Here is a 24,272-nt window from a genome sequence, read left to right as displayed (position 1 = left end):
AAAAAGGAAATAGAACGTATACATGAAAAACCATATTTTACTTTACAACTTTTTGAGAAAGATTAAATTGAATTATTATTCAAAATAAAGTTGTAAAAGAACAGTGAATGTTTTTTTAGAAGAAAAATAAAAATAAATGCAAAAAAGAGATATAATAAAAATAAAATAACACAATATAAACAGTTGTAAATATACATGTATATGGACGTATGCATGTAAGCACAAGTACGCGCAACAAAAAAAAATAATATATTTATATATATATTGTATGTATACATGCGTGAAAAAATATTTAAAATACTTTTTCTTAATAGAAAATCAATTTTTACACGTAACTTTTCCAATGGATGGAAAAGCACATTGAAATAAAAATTACACAAATAAAAAGAAAACAAAAATGTAAATACGTAAGTGTAAAACATAAATACACCCATATACATGCACCAACTAAGAGCTATTTAACCTGTTGAGAATGTAAACAGGAAAATTAGTCAGACCATACGGTTTACGAATTATTTGTAAATTTTTAATGAATATTCTTTCAACATTATTTGTTTTGCTGAAAAAACATGGAAGTAATAGTACTTAAAAAAAAAAAAAAAAAAAATGGAACAAATGAAAAAGATATATGTATATTCATATATATATATATAATTACATATTTGTATATTACTCTTTACCCTTTAATTGAATTATTAACTTTTTTTACTTTTAGTTATTCCTTTTTTAGCAAAATTCTAATAAACTATGAGGCAGCAATTTTAAATAAAAAATATATTAAAACATTTAAATTAATAATACTGTTTTTATATATTAGCTAAAAATTATTAAATGAAAAACGTTTCATAATAAAAAAATTTATAACAATAACAAATATATAATAAAAAAAGAAAAAAAAAAAAAAAAAAAGTGTTGTATCTATAATTTTTTTTTGGTTGAATTTAAAAAAAAAAAGAAAAAAAGATAATTTGTAAGAATATCAACAACATTTCGACTTCTTTTTTGCTTCACTTTGGTCATTATCATCGTCAACCTGGAAATGAAAAAAAAAATAAAAAAACAAGTTTCAAATAATATTTGTTATTTAGAAATATTACTATGAAGCTTTGTTAAAAATGTATATTATTTTATTTTTTTTTATTTCTTCAAACATTTATTTTTTTTCCCCGAGGGTGTATCGATAAATTGTCTTCATTTTTTGCGCCTTGTTTTTTTTGTTTGACATTATAGATTTCTAAGAAGCGAAAAAAAAACAAAGATGTATATATATTTATATATGTGCAATTTTCTCTAATTATTTTAAAAAGCACTTTAAGAAGTTAAGTCGGGATAAAGCATATATGGCAAATATATATGTACATTTATCATGCGTACAAGCATATATAAAAACAAACATACATATAAACAAACATACATAAGCACAAACATACATAAGCACAAACATACATAAGCACAAACATACATAAGCACAAACATACATAAGCACAAACATACATATAAACAAACACACATACAAACAAACATATGTACATACATGAATGCATAATACACAACAACCACGCATTTACGTGTGTACATGTTCTCGTGCTAACCGTTTAATAACTGGTGAAACGCTAATTCCACATTAGTTGCTTCAAGAGCAGAAGTTTCGATAAAAGCTAATTTTTCTTTCTTTGCAAATTGAGTAGCATCATTATCATTTATTACACGTAAATGTTTTAGGTCACTTTTATTACCAACTAATAAAATAACAATATTGGAATCAGCATTTTCTCTTAATTCTTTTAACCACTTTTCAATATTTTCAAAGGAATTTTTTTTTGTAATATCATAAACTAATAATGCACCAACTGCCCCTCGATAATATGCGGAGGTGATGGCTCTGTATCTTTCTTGACCTGCTGTATCCCAAATTTGAGCTTTTATAATTTTATTATTTTTTAACTGAATACTTTTAGTGGCAAATTCTACGCCTATTGTACTTTTACTTTCTAAATTAAATTCGTCCCTTGTAAATCTGCAATTACAGGCGAAAGGGAGTCCGGAAAAGGAAAATGGACATCATGAATAATATTACATATATATATGTGCATGTGCACATATGAATGTCATCTAAATATTGTTAATCTATTCTACAGAATTGCCTTCTTTTTTAAATAAAATTCAAAATAATCTTATATAGTAATATAAACATGTATATACATACGCACATATACACGCATTCGCTAATACAATAATATATGATATCTAATCTGCACACACATTTTATATGATGAATTCTTTTTATTTTTTCTAGTGGCAAGTAATGCTAATGTTTAATTAGATATTTTCTAATACGTTTTATTTTGGTTGTGATATACTCATTTTAGGTTTAAATGAATTATACAAATATGTCTACTTAGAATAGCAAAAAAATAAGCATACAACCCCCTTCATGTATATATGTACACACATACCTGGAAAGTAAGTTTGATTTCCCTACTCCCGAATCTCCTATCAGAACAACTACGTAATACAAGATAGAAAAAAAAAAATGAAAGACAAAAAATAATATCAACTTATTAATAACTATGAATATGATATCAAAACTAGTCCATCACCTACGAATACGTCTGCGAATGGGACACATACTCATATGTATGATTATCAGTGTACAGATATCCATAAATACGTATACTCATAGGTACACATATATTTATATATGTAACTTACTTTTAAAGAGGTAATCATAGTAATCCTCCTTCATAGACATTTTTATAAAACTTTTTAGTTATATATAGCAATAAATCCAAATGTTATATATATATATATATATATATTCTATGATTATGCAAATAAAAAAAAAAGAAAAAAAAAAAAGACTTCTAATCTCTATGGACGAACTTCCTTTATTAGTACTTTGTATTATAATATTGTTTTCTATAATTTACACAAATCTGTGCTACTGTATATTAATAGTGTTGTATTTAATAATAATATATTATCATGAAGCAACGTATTATGTAAAAATGGTAAATATTAAGATTTACAAATAAATATGATGTATTTATATTTTTTCATTTTTTTTAACACCATTATAAAATTTGTTTCTTATGATTTAATTATCACTTTTTTCCTATCATCTGATTCACCTAATGAATCTTGTTAACATGTATTTTTAATATAAATTTAATATGCAAAATTATATAATGTCATTTAAAAAGTGTCCTGCTAATAACTCATACATCATATATATATATATATATACATAAATACTTAAGTGTTTATACTAAATATTATATATATACATTTATATAATTTCTATACATATATGCGTAAATACACAAATGAACATATGTATATATGTACATATAACAATTTTTAGCTTTCACAGTTTGCTTACTACAAAATTTTTCTAATTTAATTTATTTACTTTTTCTTACTTTTGTACAAATCTGCGTATACTATATAATGTATATCATACATTATATATATGATATATGCAATATAGTATATACATATATATATAATTTTTTTTTTTTTTATGAATCAAAAAAATAATTGAAATAAACTATAGCTGTTAAGTTTTCAATATGAAGTAGAAATTACAAAAAATTTTCTTTTTCAACTTTTTAATTTTACAATATTTTTTCAAATAAAAATAACTGCACACAATTAGAACTCAACACTTACATTTTTTTTATAATAAAATATAAAAAAAAATTATAAAAAATATTTCAGAAATGCAAAAATGTTTATACCAAAAAAAAAAAAAAAAAAAAAAAAAATGCATATAAATTCATACGTGTATATGTAAAAATGTATGTGTATATATATATCATTTTTAAAAAGTTGTACTTTTTTTTTATTTTTTTTATTTTTGCAAATAAATTTAAAGGATAACTACATAAAAATTTAAAACAGATATCTGACAAAGATTTTTTAAAAAGGAAATTACACATATATAATTATGTTCGGTAATGTAGCTTTATATATCTCCCTATTTTTATCATTTAAGAATACGTATGTATGTAAAGATTTATTTTTTCATTATATCCTTCATCATCTTCTGTTGATCTCTAATTTTTTCTATGTTAATTTCCATTTTTTCATTAACATCACTTAGCTGTAATTTTTAACAAAACAGAAAAATAAAATAAATGGAATGAAAAGAAAAGCGAATTTCTAATATAGATGAAAAACTATATAATGTTCGCAAAATTATGGTAAATCAGAATGAAAAGTACTTTAAATAATTATGGTACTGCTTAGTTAACGAAAATTTATAAGCAATATACGTTCATAAAAACATATATACACATACGCACATGTACAGAGGTACCATAATACATATATACACATTTTTTGCTTACCATTTTGTTCTGACTACTTATTGTATTTCCCATAATCAACGCTCTAGTATGCAATTCGTCGAGCTACATATAATATTAGTTTAATAAAAGGAGAAAACATGTGTTATAATATATATGAGAAAAGCGTAATAAATAACAAAAAATATGGAAAAAAATAAAAACACGAACTGGTGCATATGTGTACATGTTGAACGTATGCACAATTCGTACCATAGATGACAAAGTGCTTAAATCTCTTTCGTAATTTTCATCGAATGTTCCTTTTCCTTTAAAAAAATAATGTATTGATACTAAATAATGATTTGCTTTTATGTACTTACGTGAATATATATTTATATATGCATATATATTTATGCATTTATGTGTAATAGTAAACAATACAACGATTGTATAAGTGTGCCTATCATTGCTTACTTTGCGTTGAGCCCTCAATATTCAACGAACTTTTATAATTTTGGCTGCAATTTTTTTCATAAGTGTTCTTAATATTATGATTTATTCTTTTTTTCGTATCATCGTTTAACTGATTATTTGTTTTTTTATTTTCAATATTATTAAATGTTTCGAATCCTAAGAAGGAGTTTATATTTTTCCACCAATATTTTATACCTTCTAAGTGATATTGACTTTTATTTAAATTTTCTTGAATATTATCAGCTTCCTTATTTATATGTTTTATTTGTTCTGTGCACAACGATTTTAAAATACAAATGCATTTTTGAAATATTCATGTTATATTTTGTTAAATATATACATATATATGTATATATATATATATATATATATATACCTCTATGTGTAGAATTTTTTCTCTTTTTTCATTATATTTGCTCGCATATTTATTATTATTATTTTTTGTGTAATTTTGTTCTTGTTTATTGTTAATAAAATCAACATGGACAAACATGATAATTTTATTTTAATTGTGTATATGGCATAGATGTCATAACAAAATTATTACCTGTCTGCTGTTCTAATTCTTCTTCTGCTTTTTTCGAAATTTCGGTTACTTCATTTGCTGACCTTAGTATTTCATTTAAACTCTCCTCACACTTTTTTTCAATTTCGCTTATTTTCTATGGAACAGAAAAAGGAAAGCACATGAAACTTTGTAAGTAAATATACATTAATAAATAGGCAAAATTGTATATGCCTATATGCTTATTTATAACGAATAGGTATTATTATTCATCTTTTTAAAAGTTTCATTATAAGCTCTCTCATTTATGTAAAAAGGTGCTCAAAATGAGTTAATACAAAAAAGATACAAAAAAGATTTAATGATTCTTTACAAATGTACATATTTATCGTAAAATATATATATGTGTGTATAACTCTTATTCGTGTATATAATGTTTTAATTTAAATATATGTATGTTCATCTGGACACGTGTTTGTGTATTTTATGCATTCTTATATTAACATTTCTTTTGGAATAAGCAGATTTTTTTGGACTCATATCCATAATGAGAAAAAAAACGTTTTCTTCATTTATTAAAAGTTTTTATCCTTAAATGTTTCAAACAACAGAACATTCATGAGTAGTATACCCAAAAAAATGCCAAAAAAAAAAAATTGTTACAAAAAAATTAGTAGTATTAAACATTTAAAAAAAAAATTTTTTTTTTTAAACTTACTGAACGAAAATGTAAAATCTTAAAATGCTAAAACTGATGAAATTATCAGTTTTAAGTTAATTATTATATTTTTTAAAAAAATATATAAACAATAATATATATACATATATATATATATACATATTTGTAATATAACTTCAGTGTTGGAGAAAAAGAATAAGGAAATATTTAATACATAAAACATAATTTATATTGCATAAAAAAGAGAGAAAATAAACGTCATTTTAAGTTAGTCAAGTAAATTATGTATTCGTCTGTAAGAATATGTAAAAAAAAAAAAAGAATAATCAACGATAAGGAAAAAAGTTATGCTTATTTTTTTTTCGGAAAAGAAGCTGATATATATAGTATTATTATTTTTATTTTTTTTTTTTTTTTTTTTTTTTTTCCGTTATATCTATTTTGTTTTTTTATTATGACTATTCATGAATTTAATATTTTAAAGTGACTATTTGAAAATTAATAAATGTGTTACAAGGAATAATGACTTTTACTTTGATATGTTTATATTCTTCAACCCAGATTTTTTTTTTTAATTAAATTTTGAAATATTTATGTTAAACAATTAAGAATAATCACTTCAAGAAAATTGAGAGTTGTAGTTTATTTATTTATCTTTTTCACGAACAAAAAAGTATAAAATGGAAAATGTTGCATGAAAGAAAAAATAATGGGTGCTTATATGTGTACTTGTTTATTTGCATGTGAGCATTCTAATATTTATGCTTGTATACTTAAATGTATACATAGTGATAAATTCCTTTAGAATGGCAATAATATGAATACGCGTAGTTATTTTGTTAAAAGTATATATTCCTTAAAATTTTTACAAAGAAAATTATTGTACTCGAATAAAGTTAACTCCAATTCACTAAGCTCCAATGAGAACATTAGGATAAGATGTATGCTCCAAAATAGTAACTATAAGACATACAGAAAAAATAAAATATTAATCAGTAGCAGCGGTAGAAGCACTAGTGGCAGAATTAGTACCCCATTGCATTTGGAAATTAGAGCATATTTATTGAAAAAATGCGCACGAAAGAAAAGATGGAAAAGTAATAGTAGAACAAATTTTAAGAAAAAAAGAAAGAGTATTTTTAACCTCGTTAGAATTAATTCTCCTCTTAATTTTACTAAAAAATTATTATTATGTTCTTTGCTTATATATGGAATAAATAATTATTTTGTTGATATGACTCTCACCAGTGGTTCTAGTATGTACCCATTAATAAATAAGGATGGAGTGATTTTATTTTATATTTGTGATTATGCTTTAAGATTTTTTCATGAATTGCGCAATATGTACTCATGTAGTTGTATAAACATTCTGCATAAATGCCATAGTATTATTAATTTAAATGTTGATCATACGTATTTTATCAATATTAATAATAGAATTCATAGGAAAATAGAAAATCATAAAAGAAATATAGAAGCACGTAAAAATATTTATAAGAGAGGTGATGTTGTGTTATTAATATCACCTGTAAATAATAAAAAAAGAGTGTGCAAACGAATTATAGCAATCGAAAGCGATAAATTATTTGTTGATAATTTCAAGTATTTTCTTGAAATCCCTAAAGATAATATATGGGTGGAAGGGGACAATAAAATGGATTCCTTTGATAGTAGAAATTATGGCTGTGTACATGTAAATTTGATAATTGGTAAGGTTTTTTTCTTGTTAGATCCTTTTAAGAAATTTTGTTATATTAACAATAAAAAAAATTATATAATAGAGAAAAATCGATTTTTGTATTTGTCCAATTAGATGAAGATCTGAATCAATACTCTTCAATGAGTGTTTCCAGAAAAAAATGTTAAATTACCAATAAAAAGGAAAAAAAAAAAAAAAAAAAGAAGAAGAAAAAGAAATAAAAAAAATATGTACAATAAAATGTTTTTAAAACGAAATATGAATGTGTAATTAATTATAAATGTGGAGGTTAGAGCAGATAAATAAGTAGTGATATAGGGAAAAAAGGAGATAAAATTATAAGGGTCAATTTGAAAAAAAAAATTAAACCTCTAACAAAGGGTCATTATATGCATATATACACATATATTTATTATGTGAGAAGAAGTCTGCGTTTTATTTGTTTAAAAGGCTAGAATATTTATTTTGTTTTATTTTATTATATGATTTTTTTTTTTTTTTAATTGAATGTATCTTATTTAATAAGTGCTAAATTCTTTTATGCTGAAATTTTAAAAACGTTACTTACTAGTTACAAATAAATAAAAAATAAGACATTTAAAAAAAAAAAACAAATTTTGTGCAACTTAATGGCTGTATGACAACCAAGACACTGAAGTTTTTTTTTTATTATTTGAATAAAAAATATCTGCGAAGTATTTGTAGATATGTGTGTATATATATATGTATATGAAAAAATATTAATTACAATTTTGGATAATTTTTGCATGCAAATCATTTTATATATTGGGTTTTCATTCTCTGAAATTGTTTTATTTAAATTATTTTTTTTTTATTTAGCAACGGTCTTTACTTACACAATGTGAGTATTATTATATTATAAGAATAGTATTCATCGCACTTCTTGTCGTAGAGATATAAGTTTATTAATGTCAGCTTAAAGTTATATACTGTTCATGCATAGGTATAGCTATAAGTAAATATTTAGCTCTTTTTTTTTTTCCACCCTATAATATTGAATATATAATTATGTGTAATTAAATATCTTTGATATGAATATTTATTATTCGTAGAACGGACGAGACAATTCTTACACTATTTAGTAACAATTTATGATCAAAAAGAAAAACTAAAAAAAGTATATATATATATATATGTATATACAGAATAAAAGAATAAGCAAAGTACAAAATTACTTAATATATACACTGTATGTATGTATCCAAATGAAAAAAGTTGAGGAGTTATCCTCTAAGATGAATTGTGTTTGTGACAACGATGAAGAAGAAGGTAATTTATCAAAGGATTTTACATTGGCGTGTTGGAAGTACAAAGATTTAGAATATATGCTAAAAGACATTAATAATGATTGTAAAAATTTATATGAAAGAGGTGCAGGAAGAGGGAGAATAAAATCAGATGAATCTTTTGTAAAAAGTAAAAATTCAGGGTACTCTATATCTTCTTTTTCTTCAAAAAAATATACTTCTTCAAGTAATTCATCCAATTTAAACAGATCCGACTATTGTAGTAGTTCTTACGATGAAATAGACTATTTGTCTTTAAGCGATAAATTATCTATTAATGAAGATTACAGGAATAAAGAGGATTATAATTCAACTAATAGCTTAAGCAATAGCAGCAAAAATGAAAGTTACAATAATTCAAGTGAGCAAAGCATTAACGATAGTTCTGTTATTCTATCTAAAAATAGGAGTAAAAAAAATAGCAGGTACAGTACTACTAAAAAGAGTAGTAGTAATAGTAGTAGCCATAGCAATAGCATCAGTAATACCAGTAATGAACAAAGATATGAAGATACAAAAAATATGTACTATAACTGCATACGCATATTTTCGTTAAATGCTTACCTGTACAACGACATTTTCAGATATAACCCTCATCTGTACGGTATTTACGAGACTTGCAGGAATAATGAAAATAGATGTAAACAAATTGCGCATTTATGTTCGCAGTTTGATTTAATATTTTTGAGATCAGTTTATGGAAAATATCAGAAAATATTGTATGATAAATTGAAATGTACACATACTATATTACTTGATAATGTACCTTCATCATATAACTTTTTAAATGAAATTTTGTACACGTTCCAAAATTATTTTTATGGTAATGGGGGGCTATATATTTGTTGGACTAAGAAATTATTTCATCTATCCTATTATGATTACATGTTTTTATCATCAGATATCTTATTTAAAAGGAAAGTTATCAAAGTAGTAAAATTAATTTATAAAGAAAAATATAATTTATATTTCTTCCTATGCGAATTCGATTTATATAGTTTACAAAATAAAATGAGTAATTTAGATGATTTAATTGTATTAATAAAGAAAACATTTTGGAAAATATATTTATTTCAGCTATTTTATAAAAACAGGAAGAGTCTAAAGAGGAGTGATGAAAAGGTGGACAATGAAAATGAAAGTGTGTTTCACGAGGAAACGCAGGTAAATGAAATGATAACAAAAATAAATAAGGAAGGGGAAGAATGTGCAAGGAAAAGGAATAGACATTACGTTGCAAAAAATGATATCGATTCTGACAGAAATGGAGCAATCAATTATAGCATCAATGGTAATAGCGCTTGTAGTAGCAACCATAGTAGCATAAGTAATGGTGGTAGATATTACGACAATGACAATAACTTAAATCATGGTCATAAGGACAAACCTATATCAACTATGATTTTTAGAAACAGCTCCACGTTCGTTATTGGCAGTTTTAATATAGATGTACATGAGAACAGAAATTTATACGAAAAACTTGTAAGCTTAAATGGTCACGGAAAAATGAAGGATTTATATTTTTATAAAAATATCACATATAAGCTACAAAAAACTTACAGTGTCGTTGATAGGAAAAACACTTTAGTTAGTGGTTTAAATTATTGTTTCGGTTTAACAGATAATATTTTCGTAGTAGAATCTATTTTCATAAATAGCGAAGATATTGATGATTTAATTTATTTATACAACCCGAAAGAAGTAGTAAAAGAAAAAATAACCATTTTGAAGAAATCAATAAATAACTATACTTTAGATAACTTTCCTAAATTAATTAATAAAAATGGCATTTTAATGAAATTTAAACAGGTACATAATTATGGTGTAGATATATTAACACAAAAAAAGAATAAAGAACTAAGTGATCATTGGATATTATCATCTCGAATTCATTTAAAAAATGTGAGTAGAACGATAAATTTACAAATAGAAGAGCAGCTGTCTAATTTTATAATAAACGTTGATAAGTATTTTATTCTTAATAAAAAATTTTATGATGAATTATGCGAAGTGAAATCTGTCCTAAATAGAGGAGACGAAAGAGATATGGAAAGTAAAAGAAGGGGAAGCAAAACTGGAATATATGCATCTGAGCCTCTAAAGATTGAAAAGTATAATTATTTCAAAAATTGTATTGTATGCAGTGAAAACATAAATAATATTAATAAAATAGATATTAAGCTGAAAGATATTCTGTCAAAATGTTTTGAATCTGGAGAAATGAAGCCGCAAAATAATGAAAAACGTAAGTAAACAGAAAAAAAATAAAATGAAATAAAGTAAAGTGAAGTAAAATGAAGTGAAGTAAAATAAAAAAGTCTAAAAATATATATATTCATTAGCTTTCTGGTTAATATAAATTTATTTGTGTAAAAACTTTCTGCGGCTGTTCAAACACTTTTAAAGCAATGGACACGCTAGGATACACTGCTACTTTTGTTTATTTTAATCAGTGATTGAATAAGGGTCCTTTTACATTAGTAATATATATAGGCATATTAACTGAGAACGAACATATCAATACATGTTTGTACATATGTACATGAATACATGTATACATATACGTCCGATACTGTGCATATACATAAATTATATACAAAATAATATCGTCCCATATATAGTGCAAATTGAAAGAAAAACTAAAAAAATGAATTAAAAATTTTATTTCATGTTTTACCAAAAAAAAAGAAATATTACTTGGGGGTATTTAATATATATGTTTCTACGTTACTATCTTTTGTACATACATATATATATATATATATATATATTTATACATGCACTTAAGTAGAGAAAATAGGTGCACAAAAAAAAAAAATAAATAAAATAAAAGGGAAAAAAGCGCGCAGAAAAGTACAGTTGACTCAATTTTTTAATTTTCACGGTGAATTTACATCATGAATGGAAGCTTTATTGTGAACACACTGAAAGAGCTTATATATATGTATGCTTCATACACATATATGAGAACAGTTTAACCCACGCAGTTCTACGCTTACGCCTGTACATGTAGGTCCATTTATCGAAAATGTCCTAAAAATCGGCTGGAAGTTACAAATGATCAAAATCCAGATCCTCATCAAACGCTTTGCTTGTATCTATTTTATTGCTAATATAGTTCTTAATGTTTTGTACAATGGATTTATTTCGTAGGTTGTTAAGTAGAGTTCCTCTCCTATTACTGCTGATGCTACAATCGTACATGTTCGACAAATTTTCAGAAGACGATGATACATCAACTGTGTTATCACTTTTTAAAGATTCCAAAGAGTTTTTTCTTTTCTTTTCACAAATATAGTTATTATAAATATCAGTAATGTTAAAATTTTGTTTTAAATCATTGTTCATTAAATTCTTAGCTTCATAAATAATGTCATATGGATCAAAAGGTGGAATATTTTGAAGAAGTTTTAGATTAACACTGAAATTACCGCATAGTAGGGAGCTTTTTAGCTTCATACAAATAACCAAACAAATGTACAAAATAAAATTTTCATTATTATTAATAATAAAATGATCATATAATATAATAGTATCTGCCATATCAAATTCTTGTGTTAATAATAATAGAACCCATTTTAAAGCATAATACTGAGTTTCTATTTTAAGAATATATAATTTCTTCCATATTTCGTATTCTTTTATTCTTAGTAAAAGAGAAAATTTTTTAAGTTTTCCGTTTATACCGTCATCAGTATTATCTAACCCTTCACAAAAAACATCTCTTTGTCTTTGCATCAATTCAATAAAACAAAAAAATGTATCAGCTTCCCCTTGTAATGAACAGTTACATAATGGATCATTAAAAATAATAAAATATAGAGGCGCCAAAATTTCATTCATGCCTTGAACATATTTAACATATGGATGAATTTTAGCATATATAAATAATATCCTACATAGTAAATCGTAATGTCTTCTCGGATTAACTATATCACAAACATCGGAAAAATGGTTTACATATTTTTCGTAATTTTTCGAAGTAACACAATGTTCTGATGATTGGTTTGTTATTCCTATGTGCAGATTTTGTGATGTGCTTTCTGTTGATAAAAATTCAACATGATTCCTTTTTTGTTCCATATATAAATTATTATCCTCTTTGTATACTAATAAATTAACTTCATCAGTTGGATTAGGTTCAGTACTTTTTAAAATATGCATGTCTGTTATTTTCTCATTAGATCTCTGACTGTTTATCTCAAAATTTGGCGTTCTGTCTTTATTAACATCTGTTGAAATATTTATCATGTTGTCCACTGCCTTTTCATTTTTATTAACAGTACTTGCTATACTATTTTTCTCTTTATTTGTATATATATCGTAAAAATGAGAGTTGTTTTCATTGTTATTCAAGTTGTTCGTGCTACTACTTAAGTTTGTATTGTTGTTACTATTTATGTTAACTAAGAATGGTATTTCTTCATTATCTTCTTCATAATTTTCTACGTTAATTAAGCTGTTCAAAATTTTAATATTATTATTAATAGTTTGTTGCGGATTTAAATTGAAAAATGATAATTCTGGTCTAGTTCTAAATGTATCTTTATTAATTTGACTGAATAATTCGGAATTTATTATGTTCGTTTCCGATTCCTCATTTAATTTTGTTGAAGCATTCTCTTTTTTTTCTTCTTCATATACATCATTACTATAACTACATCTCAAAGGATTTATTACAAAACATTTTATATAATCTTCATACAATTTCTTCTTTTCAATAAGTTCTTCATTCCATTTCTTCGTATTTAAACTAAGATGTTTTAATGCCAATTTCCAGCATAATGAGCGAATACATGGATTCATATCTAATATATTTTTTTCAAACAAATATATCAAGTCTTTTTCATCAACTACCATTTTTTCAAATATATTAATACACGTTTTTATTTGTTCATCAAATTTAGATATTCTTTCATTTTTCTTTTTAAAAATAAGCAAATAGCTCAAAAACTCTAATTTATATTCCATTTTAATGTGAATAATGTTTTATGCTCATATAACATGGGTTGCTGGTTCGCAATGGTACATACATGAACAGATGCATGAATACGTAGATAAATACCCGCGTACATAAATACATACACATGTACAAACAAACATACATACATACATACGTACAAATATGCATAAATACAAACACACATATATACTACATACGGTAGACATTTAAGCTGCTATTTTCAGAATAACGCAACTTAATCGAATTCTTAAAAGAATACATCCTCATCTGTTTTAATATTTTCAGAGTAACTGAGAAAGAAAGAAATATATAAATGATAAAAACTTTCACTTGAAAAAAATATTCATTAAATATATAAAATTTAAAAATTGTTAGAATATGAAGATATGGGAAATATAAGGAAAACCATTATTAATGGATTTATTGGCAATATATATAAAATATTCTTAATATGTTATTGTTAAATGTATATAATGTCCTACTACCTTCATAATAATATATATGTAAAATGCATACAAATTATAACTGCAATGCAAATATTTCTTTTTTATGTAAGTGGATTTAATATTTTTTCCAATCGCATAATCCTTATAGTATACTTGGATTGCGTGAAACTGTATTTTTTAACAGTATTCTATTTTTCTTTTGATATTTTCGTAAAAAAAAAAAAAATTTTCTTTTTTTGGACTTAAAAAAATATATAATGGAAAGTTATTGATGAAGTAATTTCACCTGTACGGGTATCTGTTTTAGAATGTGAAGGATTGAAATTACACAAAAAGTAAGTAAAAATATAAGGAAAATATAATATAATAAAATATGCGGAATCGCATATGTGATAAAATATAATGCATTAAAATATACCTTAATACGGTAAAATGAAATGTAATAAAACAGAATGTTCCTCGGATGAAGGAATTTACAGCATGAACAATAGTAAAAAAAAAAAAAAAAAAAAGGGAAACGTTACTAATCAGAACAAGTACATTTTTATATGAAGAAATTCGTGTCATTTATGATAAATGCTTAAGAAGTTAAACGTCGATATTGTAATAGCATATAATTAACGATATACTTCAATGAATTGTGTAACATTATATATATAGGGGTTTTTCTTGGTACATTACGCTTATCATATAAAAATATTTCCTTCCAGATGATAACCTTTTACACAGATAAGTGTATTTCACATATGGATATATGAAAAATTATATGATTACATTATATAATGAAAGTGCGTAATATTAAGTCATAGGACACCTTTTTTTTTTTCCATATGAAGATGAATAAATGATCTTATAAGAGATAAGTTATTTCCTTTTTTATGATTTTTTTTTTTTTTACTTTCGTTTGATTTGATAGAACGTTATGAACCTCAAATGAAGAAAAAATGTATAAATATGTAAAATCCTTTTTTTTGTTGTTATTATATATATTATTTTGTAAGTGTACAAATTCATATAACAAAAAATATATCGATAGGCAGTGGAATTTTGTTAATGTTTCTTCGAAAATTCAGAACAGTAACAATAACATATACATATTTAAGGCATTCAAGGTTTAGGAAAAACGTTTAAAATTTTGATATTTTTGTTTATTCATTCAAGTTTTTTTTTATTTAAATAATGAAGCAGATAAAGGTATTGAGGCCATCTACAAAGTTAACAACCTAGTATATTTTATCCGTCTTTTTTTTTTTTTTTATTCTTTTCCTTTTTAGAGTCAAATAAAAAAAAATAAAAATATTATCCAGTCTAAGCAAAATGCAAATTTGGAAGAAATCAAGAAACTGAGGTTACAATAAATTCCCTCCATTCTTTTCTTACTGTTTTTGATGAGTATTATGCACTTAATCTCATTGTGATTTTCATTTTCCTTTTGTATTATTACAACGGATATCGCTCTACATAACATAATTATTTTTAATAGACAAGTTATAAAGGAGATAAAAAAAGACAACATAGAGGAGTTTTATGACGAAGAAAAGAAAAAGAGAGAAAAGGAAACGACAGCATGGAAGGTCATCCTCTATAATGATGATATTCACAAGTACTCTTTTGATAATTTTCAATATAGCTTATCTATATGTGTATATATATGCATACGTACATGCATATATGTATACATGTGAAACGCGTTTCCCTATTTTATTTTGTTTTCTCCCATTTGTAGTTTCACCTATGTGACTGACGTCATTGTAAAAGTAATTGGACAAATAAGTAAAGCGAAGGCGCATACAATTACTGTTGAGGCTCATAGTACAGGGCAAGCTCTCATTTTATCAACTTGGAAATCAAAAGCAGAAAAGTATTGCGAAGGTAATATTATAATGGATACTTATTTAGACATTCGTACATACGTATATGATGATGTTTTCAAAAATATTAATTGTACACATTCTTATTTTATAGAACTGCAAAAAAATGGATTAACAGTTTCAATAATTCATGAAAGTCAATTAAAAAGTAAGAAGAACCAAGATACAAACTCTTAAGGTCTTTATCATTACCAACACTTTTATCTTAAGAAATATGTTATAAATGAAAATCGCTTTTCATTTTATGCACATTATGCTTATGTAAATAAAAATAGAAAAAAAAAAAAATAAAATAATACAATTTAATTGTTTTTATATTTACATTTTTGTATTAATTTTAATTATAAATTAAAAAAAAAAAAGAAGAAGCCATTGTTAGAAATATTTACACATATATATTGGCCCGTTTCTTACACGATGTAAATAATTTTCAAACATAATTTTTTTATAAAAAATAAAATTAATATATGTGTAAGCACAAAAATAGTAGTTTATGCATATTATTGAGAAAAAAAAAAAAAAAAAAAAAACAAACTAAAAGGTTTATAATATAAAAAATAATAAAAAAAAAAATTTTTTATTCAACAATTTACTCATAAAATATAGATGGAAAATATATACATGAATGAACATCATATTTGCTTATTTAAATAAAAAAAAAAAATAATAAACAGTTGTAAAATTAGGGATATGTGTGGAAAAAGACAATTATATAAAATAATAAAATAAAGCAATCTAAATGAGCTTAACTTATAGTATTTTGCCTCATATGAAATGTGCATGTTTATATATATGTTACATACATATACATATAAACAAAGCATTTTCCTAAAAACAGCGTTTTTTTTAAAAATGTAAAATAATCCTTTCGACATCAGCCACATCAAACAATATATAACATGCCTATACTTATATATAATATATGCAATAAACAATACCAGCAAAAGGAATTGGACAAAAAAACAAAAAACAAAAATACGTAAAAAGCTGTAAAAATAAGAAAAAACAAAAAGGTATACGCAAGCGTATTAATACGTGTATAATATATATATATATATATATATATATATACACGAATGCACATTGTGGGAAATTCCAAAGGCGTAAAATTACACTAGTTTAATTTTTTTTTTTATTCCAGTTCATTTTGTGGAAACTTCATGTACTGAACTAACAAGTGTCCTATAAATTCATGAGCATAAGCAACTGGGCAAAATAATTCTTTTTTGTTATTTCCATCAAAGGTATTGTTTGTGTTGAGGTTATCTGTATACTGAACGTAAACAGCCCTTTTCCAGTATTCACTAGAGGTAACCCAGGAAACATAAAATATAGAATTTTTCAAAATAAATAATACAATATCATCATACTGCGTATTCATTTTGTTACTTTTTTTTATTTCTATATCATGTTCAAGTGATAAAATCGATTGTAAATAATATGGTTTTGACAATTTTGTCAAATTTTCGGAAACTTTTATAAAATGTTCATGCAACAAATTTGTATGATTTTGCGGCTTAAGGAAATTTTCATAAATATATAACAAGTACCTACATGAATGTTTATCATGACATGGGATATGTTTTCTTACTATTTTATGACAATCACCTATTCTAGATCCAAAGGTACATTCTTTAGGAAACATTTTATTCAATTTGATAAACGTTTCATCATGCATAAAACTACATTCATACATTTCATCTTTTTCCTTCTGGGAATAATTACCATTTAGAATTATTTTACCATGATATCGATCAGACGCACCTTTTTTATTTTTTTTCATCAGAGGATAATATTCGGAGCATCCATTATACGACGAACTATTACAATCAAATTTTAAATTATAAACAGTATCTTTAACCCTTTTACTCATCAGTAATTGAAAAGGTAAATCAATTCCTGGAAAACTAATTAAATTATATTTATTTTTAAATATACCTGATGTAATAAGGTTGTTTTCAATATTCATACCAGATGATATATACTCCAAATTGGCTATTAATCTCGTCTGTCCATATACTTCAAATTTACTTTGTTCATAGTATGTTACACCTTGTTCTAAAATAGAAGTATATCTTAAATAAATATTTGTATATATATCAAAAGCAGAATCTGCTAACCATACTATTTTAAAACCATGTAATATACAAAATCCAACAGATGCCTGAATTAAAGAAGTTGCTGATATGGGTAGAAGCGTCTTTCTGTTTTCATTTCCTAAATAACTAATAGCACATCTATGAGGTTCTTGATCCTCAAATTCAATACCAATTAATCTAGTGTCTTCTTCTATGGTATACAAATTAACATCAATTTCATTTTTATTTATATTTTTGTGTTCCTCTGCGTATTCATAATTATACAATAACTGGGGAACTAATTTAGCTTCACACAAAACATCTGATAACCATCTTCCCGAAGATCTATGCAAAGGCCATTTACCTGTCCTTGTGCATAAAAATTCTACATCAATTTTGGAAAAAACATTTGGATCACTTTTTGAATTCTTAATTAAAGTCTGATAATGTTCCTCATCATGTGCGTCAAATAAATTCATGTGTTTTTTTATTTCATAATAATATTTATAATAATTATCTATTTTTGTTGGTACATCTTTCAGCGTAAAAAAAAGATCTTTTTCAAATAATTTATTTCTAAAAAATTGATGCCTCATTTCTTCATCAAGATCATTAAAAGTTGGATGAACTTCATACACATGTTGTAATTCCTTAAGAGTATATTCATTTTTTAGAGGATATATATAACCAACGCTTGTAGAAATTTTATGCTTTTCTATGTCAAAAGGTTCTTCTTCCTTATCAGAATAAATATCGCTTTCCTCCCCATCTTCACCGTGATATAAATTATCAAATAATTTATTCTTATTGAACATGTTACTGTTTTGAAATAAATCCATAAAACTACCACCTTCCTTATCATCTCCAAGGAAGTCATCAAATAGGTTAAAAGAGTCCATATTATTGCCATTTCCGTCGTGATGTTCATCGTCATTTCCATCTTGATGATCATCGTCATTTCCATCGTGATGATCATCGTCATGTTCATCGTGATGATCATCGTCATTTCCTCCGTTATGACCATCATGATGATCATTTGAATTACCGTTTCCTTTATCAAAAGAAAGCATTCTTTTATTATTCTTATTAAAGAAATCTGTAATAAATTTATTTACATGAACATACTTCTTCCCATTAGCTTCTATTAGGGAAGATATTTTACAAATGTTGTCCTCGTCCATTTGGTTTTTAAAAATGAAAAAGCCATAACTTCCTAAATCGAGAGATTGAAAAGTATAGTTGTAAAATTCAAATTCAACTGCATCATCTGAAGGCCTCAAAATAGCTGCTTCATCATCTAAATTTATTTCCTTTCTCCATTTGCCAGTATGAACATAATCATAATCATAATTCGCATAATATGACTTGGATAGTTCCTTGTACGTATCTGCTGATGCATCAGCATTATTTCTATGAATAATACTATTATGCTTTGTCTTTTTATACTTGATCAAATATGAATTGGAGAAATATGTTACAAGAATATCCCACACTTGTTCATCGTTTAATATTTTTCCTAAATCAACAGGATTGCAATTAAATATACATGCTGCGTTGTAATATATAAAATTTATCATAAAATTCTTAAAATAAAGATCATATACCCCATCCAAAAAAATAATTCTCTCGGCACATTTATGAATTGATGGGATATTTTTACATATAGTATTAATTAAATAAATAAAAATTTTTGGATTATTTTGCATCATGTCTCTTTTATTTTCTGGTATATACCTAAGGAAGTATTTTGTACTGTCTCCATAATATTTAGAAGTATACTGACTGTAGCATCGTACTATTCTATCAACATATTTATTATTATCCAATAAATTATATAGTTCTGAATATTTCTTATTATAAAGATTATTATCTTTATTTAAACCTATCCATGTAACATACGAATGGTTTTTACTTAATTTTAATACTGATGAAGACAAATATGAGTTTAATATATATTCTATATCCGCTAATTTAAGGTTATATAAATAATAATCAAAATTGCCATAATATATAGAACTATTCTGTATACTAAAATGTAATGAATTTAAACTATATGGTATTTCCTTCAATAACGCATTGGCCAATGGATGTATATTATCTGTTATAATAAATTGGTTATGAAAGCCTAACTTCGTACATAAACCTGATAATGCTTTTAATAAATCAAAATCTGCTTTATTCATAATAGTGTGGACACTTGAATGTATTCTGCATACAGAGTCATCCACAATTTTTTTTACCAAGGATAATCCATTAATATCTTTTAAATTTAATACAATATCGACATGACTAGACTGTTTTAATAAATCTTGTGACACAGACAAATCAAACGCTATATGATACATATTTAAGTAATTTTTTAACACATTGTGCCTTACACATTTTATAATTTCTTTGTTATTACTATATAAAAAATGAGCACAAAAAAATTCAATGTTCACAACATCATTTCCTACTGCTAACCCATTAATAGTTACATGGGGTACAGTAAATGTTCTACTGCATACATTATTGAACACCTGTTTATCTAAAATTGACGTTTCTTTTGTACATATGGACTTTAATTTTAATAACCAAAAAGCTTTAAGAGAATTAATACTTTCTAAATTATTACAATGGTTTGTGTTTTCAACTTGTTCTTCCACTTTTCGTCCATTATATTTATCATATATATCGGATAGTAGCTTTACATTAAAATTAAAATCGCAGTTACTAGAAAGAGTGTATATTCTTGACAAACTAAAAATAAAATTAAGAAATACAAAATATATTGCTAATGTACTAGTTGTCATATTTAAATAGTGCGAATTATGTAAAATTGTGCTTGTAGTGTAAGTACTCTTTTTTTTTTTTTTTTTTTTTTTGTTGCTGAAGTATGGAAAATTATTTGATTTTTCCTTTTTTTATTTTTTTTTTATCTGGAACAAAAAGGAGAAATATTTTAAAAAATTAAAAAGAGAAATAAAAATTTCCTTATATATTTAAAAACACAAAAAAATATTTTTAAATTCAAAGGAAAAAGCCATATTTTTTTTTTAATTTTACCATTCCCCAGTTACAAAACTTATGCATTATATTGTATGTATACGCGTATACATATGCATATATATATATACATGTACATAAGCGTATACAATATGCATGTACATATGAGTATACATATGCGTATACTATATGCGTATACAATATGCATGTACAAATGCGTATACATATGCGTTTATGTGAATATAAAACAGTTAAATCAAATAAAAGGGACCTATTTGAAGTCTTTTAAAAAATATATATATAAATTTGTACTCTTAATAAACTTCAACATTTTGATATTGTGAATTCGTTACTATATATTTTTAATTCAAAAAAAATTAAAAATTAATAAAAATTGAAAAATAAACAAGGCAACAAAGATGTGTTTACGAAAAAGTTAAAAAAAAAAAAAAATTTAAGGCTGAAGGTTGTACGGGTTTTAAGTATAAAATTATTATCGTTATATTTAAATAGAGAAGCATATGTATATTTTATTTATTTTTCCTTATCATTTTTACATTTTATAAGTTTTTAAACGAGTGAAATTTTAAAACGTGTGACGATCGATAATTTTATTTCGAAAATTTAAGAAATAAGATGAATATTATAAAAATGTTTTGTTCCTCTATGTAAATCAGAATTAATTTCTTCATCTAATCACTCATAAATAGTAATAAGTACATGCCTTATTTATTTTAAAATTTATATAAGTAAAAATTTACATATTAAAACATAGTTCTTGTAAAGAGGAAAAGCTTACTGTTATAAACATAAGTGTCAGGTTGATAAATTTTATCGCCCTTTTTAAAAAGAGAACATGCGTGATTGAAACATAGTTGTGCGTCTTACTTTTCCATAATTAAGAAAATTGTATATGTATATTATGTATATACGTACATGTACGTTATATATATTTGTGTAGTGTGTTCGTTATATAAGTGTGCATTGTGTGCATGTATATATATATATATATGTTGTATGTATATATGTTTCACATTTGTATGTTGCCTGTATGTTGTATGCATGAAATAATTTTAGAGAAAATAGTTAACATAATAATATTTTCAATGTTAAAGAATCAAAGAAATTAAATAAGTTGAACTGAAGATCTAAAGAAAAAAAAACAGTTTAAATTCTCAAACTATGTAAATAATCAAATAGGCATATATACACTAATTGTATGTATAAATGGAGAAGGTAAAATGAAGAAAAAAAAATATGTTATTTGGAAAAAGGGAAATCTTCTAAAGGAACACAGATAAAACATATATATATATATATATATATATATATGTACGTATTAATGTTCATTCACATGCCCCATTAATATATCCCATATAAAAATTAAAATAGGAAGATGTAGGAAAGAAAAAAAATTTTATAACTTGAAATATTTCCTTTATTTCAAACTATGAAACAGTTGTTTCTTCATCACAGAGTAATAAAAGCATGTTTTTATTAATTACATAATATTTCATAATTTCAAAAAAAAAAAAAAATAGTTCGATATTAAAGGCGTATAATTCCCATTGTCTAAATTCATTATAAAGATTAAATGAACAAATGAAAAATGTTGAGGGGAGGGGGAACTAAAGCAAAAAATTAAAAGTTTTTGAATAAGATGTATACATAGAATGATAAAATAGTCTGTGATCATTTATGTAGTTAATTAAAATCTTCCTTTTTTTTTAAACATTCTGAATATATTTTATTTAGAGATAGGACAAATTTTATGAAATTGGGAAAAAAGAAAATTTTAATGAGCTTCAATATTGATGGTGTTTTAAAAGCACCTCATAATCGATTATTAGAATATATAAGAAAAATTGGCTAATGAAATTTTTTTATCATATATGTGATCTCTATTTTTTTTCCTTTTGTTAAGAATTAACTATTGAAAATGAAAAAAAATAGTTGAAATTACATATTCTATGTTAGTCAAAAGGTAAGTAAACTAGCCGTTAATTCAATTCCTAAGAAAAAAAAAAATTGTTTATAGAATTTAACATATAAAAAGAACGTTATTACTTAAGTTGACACATTAAATAATAACTATATAATGTGTTCAAACAGAATGTATATATATTTTATTTATATACACTGTATGTATATGTAGATAAAAACATGCAGATGCTACATATTAAGTTTTTCTCACTCCTTTTCCTCACTCTTTTCTGTGAATGGAGCTGAATTTGTTTAAAACAAACTTTTTTTCTTATTTTTATATATTTTTGTTTGATCAAATTAGCAGTTTTACAATGTGGTAATTTCATTGTTATGTTCATTATTTAAGAAAATTAATTAAAGCAGAAAAAGGTTACCACTTCACCTATTTTTTAAGTGTGACATGTAAAAGAAGTATTCCCGGAATTTTCCTATTTCTCATTATATATATATATATATATATATGTGTGTACATGAGTGTATGTATATGTAGATATAGATACATTTTTACAGTTGCATCAAAAATTTATCGAAGTCATAGGAAATGCATTTTCTCTTTACATACGAAATGAAAATTATGTCATTTGAGTTTGATTATAAGGAAGGTGTATGACCTTAAAATGACATTCGTGTTTGTGTAAAAAATAAAATAAAATGTTGATAAAAAAGAACTATTATAATAAAAAGGATCAAATAAAAAGAGCACTCAAAAAATAAGCAATAACGAAGGATAAATAAAATATCTGTGTACAGATTACACTACTTCGATATATAATAAGTGTCTCAGAAAAAACAGAATATTCCCAAAGTAAGATGAAATAAAATTCCTTTTGAATTAAGAAAAAAAAAAAAGAGGTTATTTAATTCAATCGATCCTTTAAAGCAAAGAAGAAGTATATATATACTTATATATAGATATCCATATATACATATATACCCATATGAATGGAATTAATATATAAAATTTTCATTCTCTTTTGCCTTTATATA

General features: G+C 24.3%; 7 protein-coding genes across 7 annotated transcripts; 3 read left to right on the top strand and 4 right to left on the bottom strand.

The window, feature by feature from the left end:
• Positions 1-979: 979 nt before the first annotated feature.
• On the bottom strand, positions 980-2,752 carry MKS88_005440 (ras-related protein Rab-11A; the record flags this gene model as incomplete). Its single annotated transcript, XM_067218701.1, has 5 exons — positions 980-1,033; positions 1,152-1,234; positions 1,593-2,017; positions 2,457-2,505; positions 2,713-2,752. The coding sequence occupies 5 exons, from the start codon at positions 2,750-2,752 to the stop codon at positions 980-982; spliced, it is 651 nt and encodes a 216-aa protein (XP_067070650.1).
• Positions 2,753-4,018: 1,266 nt separating this feature from the next.
• Positions 4,019-5,817, bottom strand: MKS88_005439 (SNARE protein; the record flags this gene model as incomplete). Its single annotated transcript, XM_067218700.1, has 6 exons — positions 4,019-4,105; positions 4,353-4,415; positions 4,563-4,618; positions 4,767-5,036; positions 5,314-5,428; positions 5,776-5,817. 6 exons carry the CDS (start codon positions 5,815-5,817, stop codon positions 4,019-4,021), a joined length of 633 nt encoding a protein of 210 aa, XP_067070649.1.
• Positions 5,818-6,767: 950 nt separating this feature from the next.
• On the top strand, positions 6,768-7,763 carry MKS88_005438 (type I signal peptidase; the record flags this gene model as incomplete). The annotated part of the gene is made up of 1 exon (XM_067218699.1): positions 6,768-7,763. One exon carries the CDS (start codon positions 6,768-6,770, stop codon positions 7,761-7,763), a length of 996 nt encoding a protein of 331 aa, XP_067070648.1.
• A 1,112-nt stretch (positions 7,764-8,875) lies between these two features.
• Positions 8,876-11,209, top strand: MKS88_005437 (uncharacterized protein; the record flags this gene model as incomplete). Its single annotated transcript, XM_067218698.1, has 1 exon — positions 8,876-11,209. The coding sequence occupies one exon, from the start codon at positions 8,876-8,878 to the stop codon at positions 11,207-11,209; it is 2,334 nt and encodes a 777-aa protein (XP_067070647.1).
• Positions 11,210-12,007: 798 nt separating this feature from the next.
• Positions 12,008-13,927, bottom strand: MKS88_005436 (TBC domain protein; the record flags this gene model as incomplete). The annotated part of the gene is made up of 1 exon (XM_067218696.1): positions 12,008-13,927. One exon carries the CDS (start codon positions 13,925-13,927, stop codon positions 12,008-12,010), a length of 1,920 nt encoding a protein of 639 aa, XP_067070646.1.
• Positions 13,928-14,941: 1,014 nt separating this feature from the next.
• Positions 14,942-16,413, top strand: MKS88_005435 (ATP-dependent Clp protease adapter protein ClpS; the record flags this gene model as incomplete). The annotated part of the gene is made up of 5 exons (XM_067218695.1): positions 14,942-14,968; positions 15,406-15,477; positions 15,640-15,713; positions 15,849-15,968; positions 16,092-16,413. The coding sequence occupies 5 exons, from the start codon at positions 14,942-14,944 to the stop codon at positions 16,411-16,413; spliced, it is 615 nt and encodes a 204-aa protein (XP_067070645.1).
• Positions 16,414-17,368: 955 nt separating this feature from the next.
• Positions 17,369-21,106, bottom strand: MKS88_005434 (golgi protein 1; the record flags this gene model as incomplete). The annotated part of the gene is made up of 1 exon (XM_067218694.1): positions 17,369-21,106. The coding sequence occupies one exon, from the start codon at positions 21,104-21,106 to the stop codon at positions 17,369-17,371; it is 3,738 nt and encodes a 1,245-aa protein (XP_067070644.1).
• Between the last annotated feature and the right edge of the window lie 3,166 nt (positions 21,107-24,272).

This window comes from Plasmodium brasilianum, chromosome 14, assembly GCF_023973825.1.
Source record: "Plasmodium brasilianum strain Bolivian I chromosome 14, whole genome shotgun sequence".
NCBI classification, from domain to species: Eukaryota; Apicomplexa; class Aconoidasida; order Haemosporida; family Plasmodiidae; genus Plasmodium; species Plasmodium brasilianum.
Note: the sequence above shows the minus strand (reverse complement) of the source record. Positions and strands in the feature narration are given on the sequence as shown.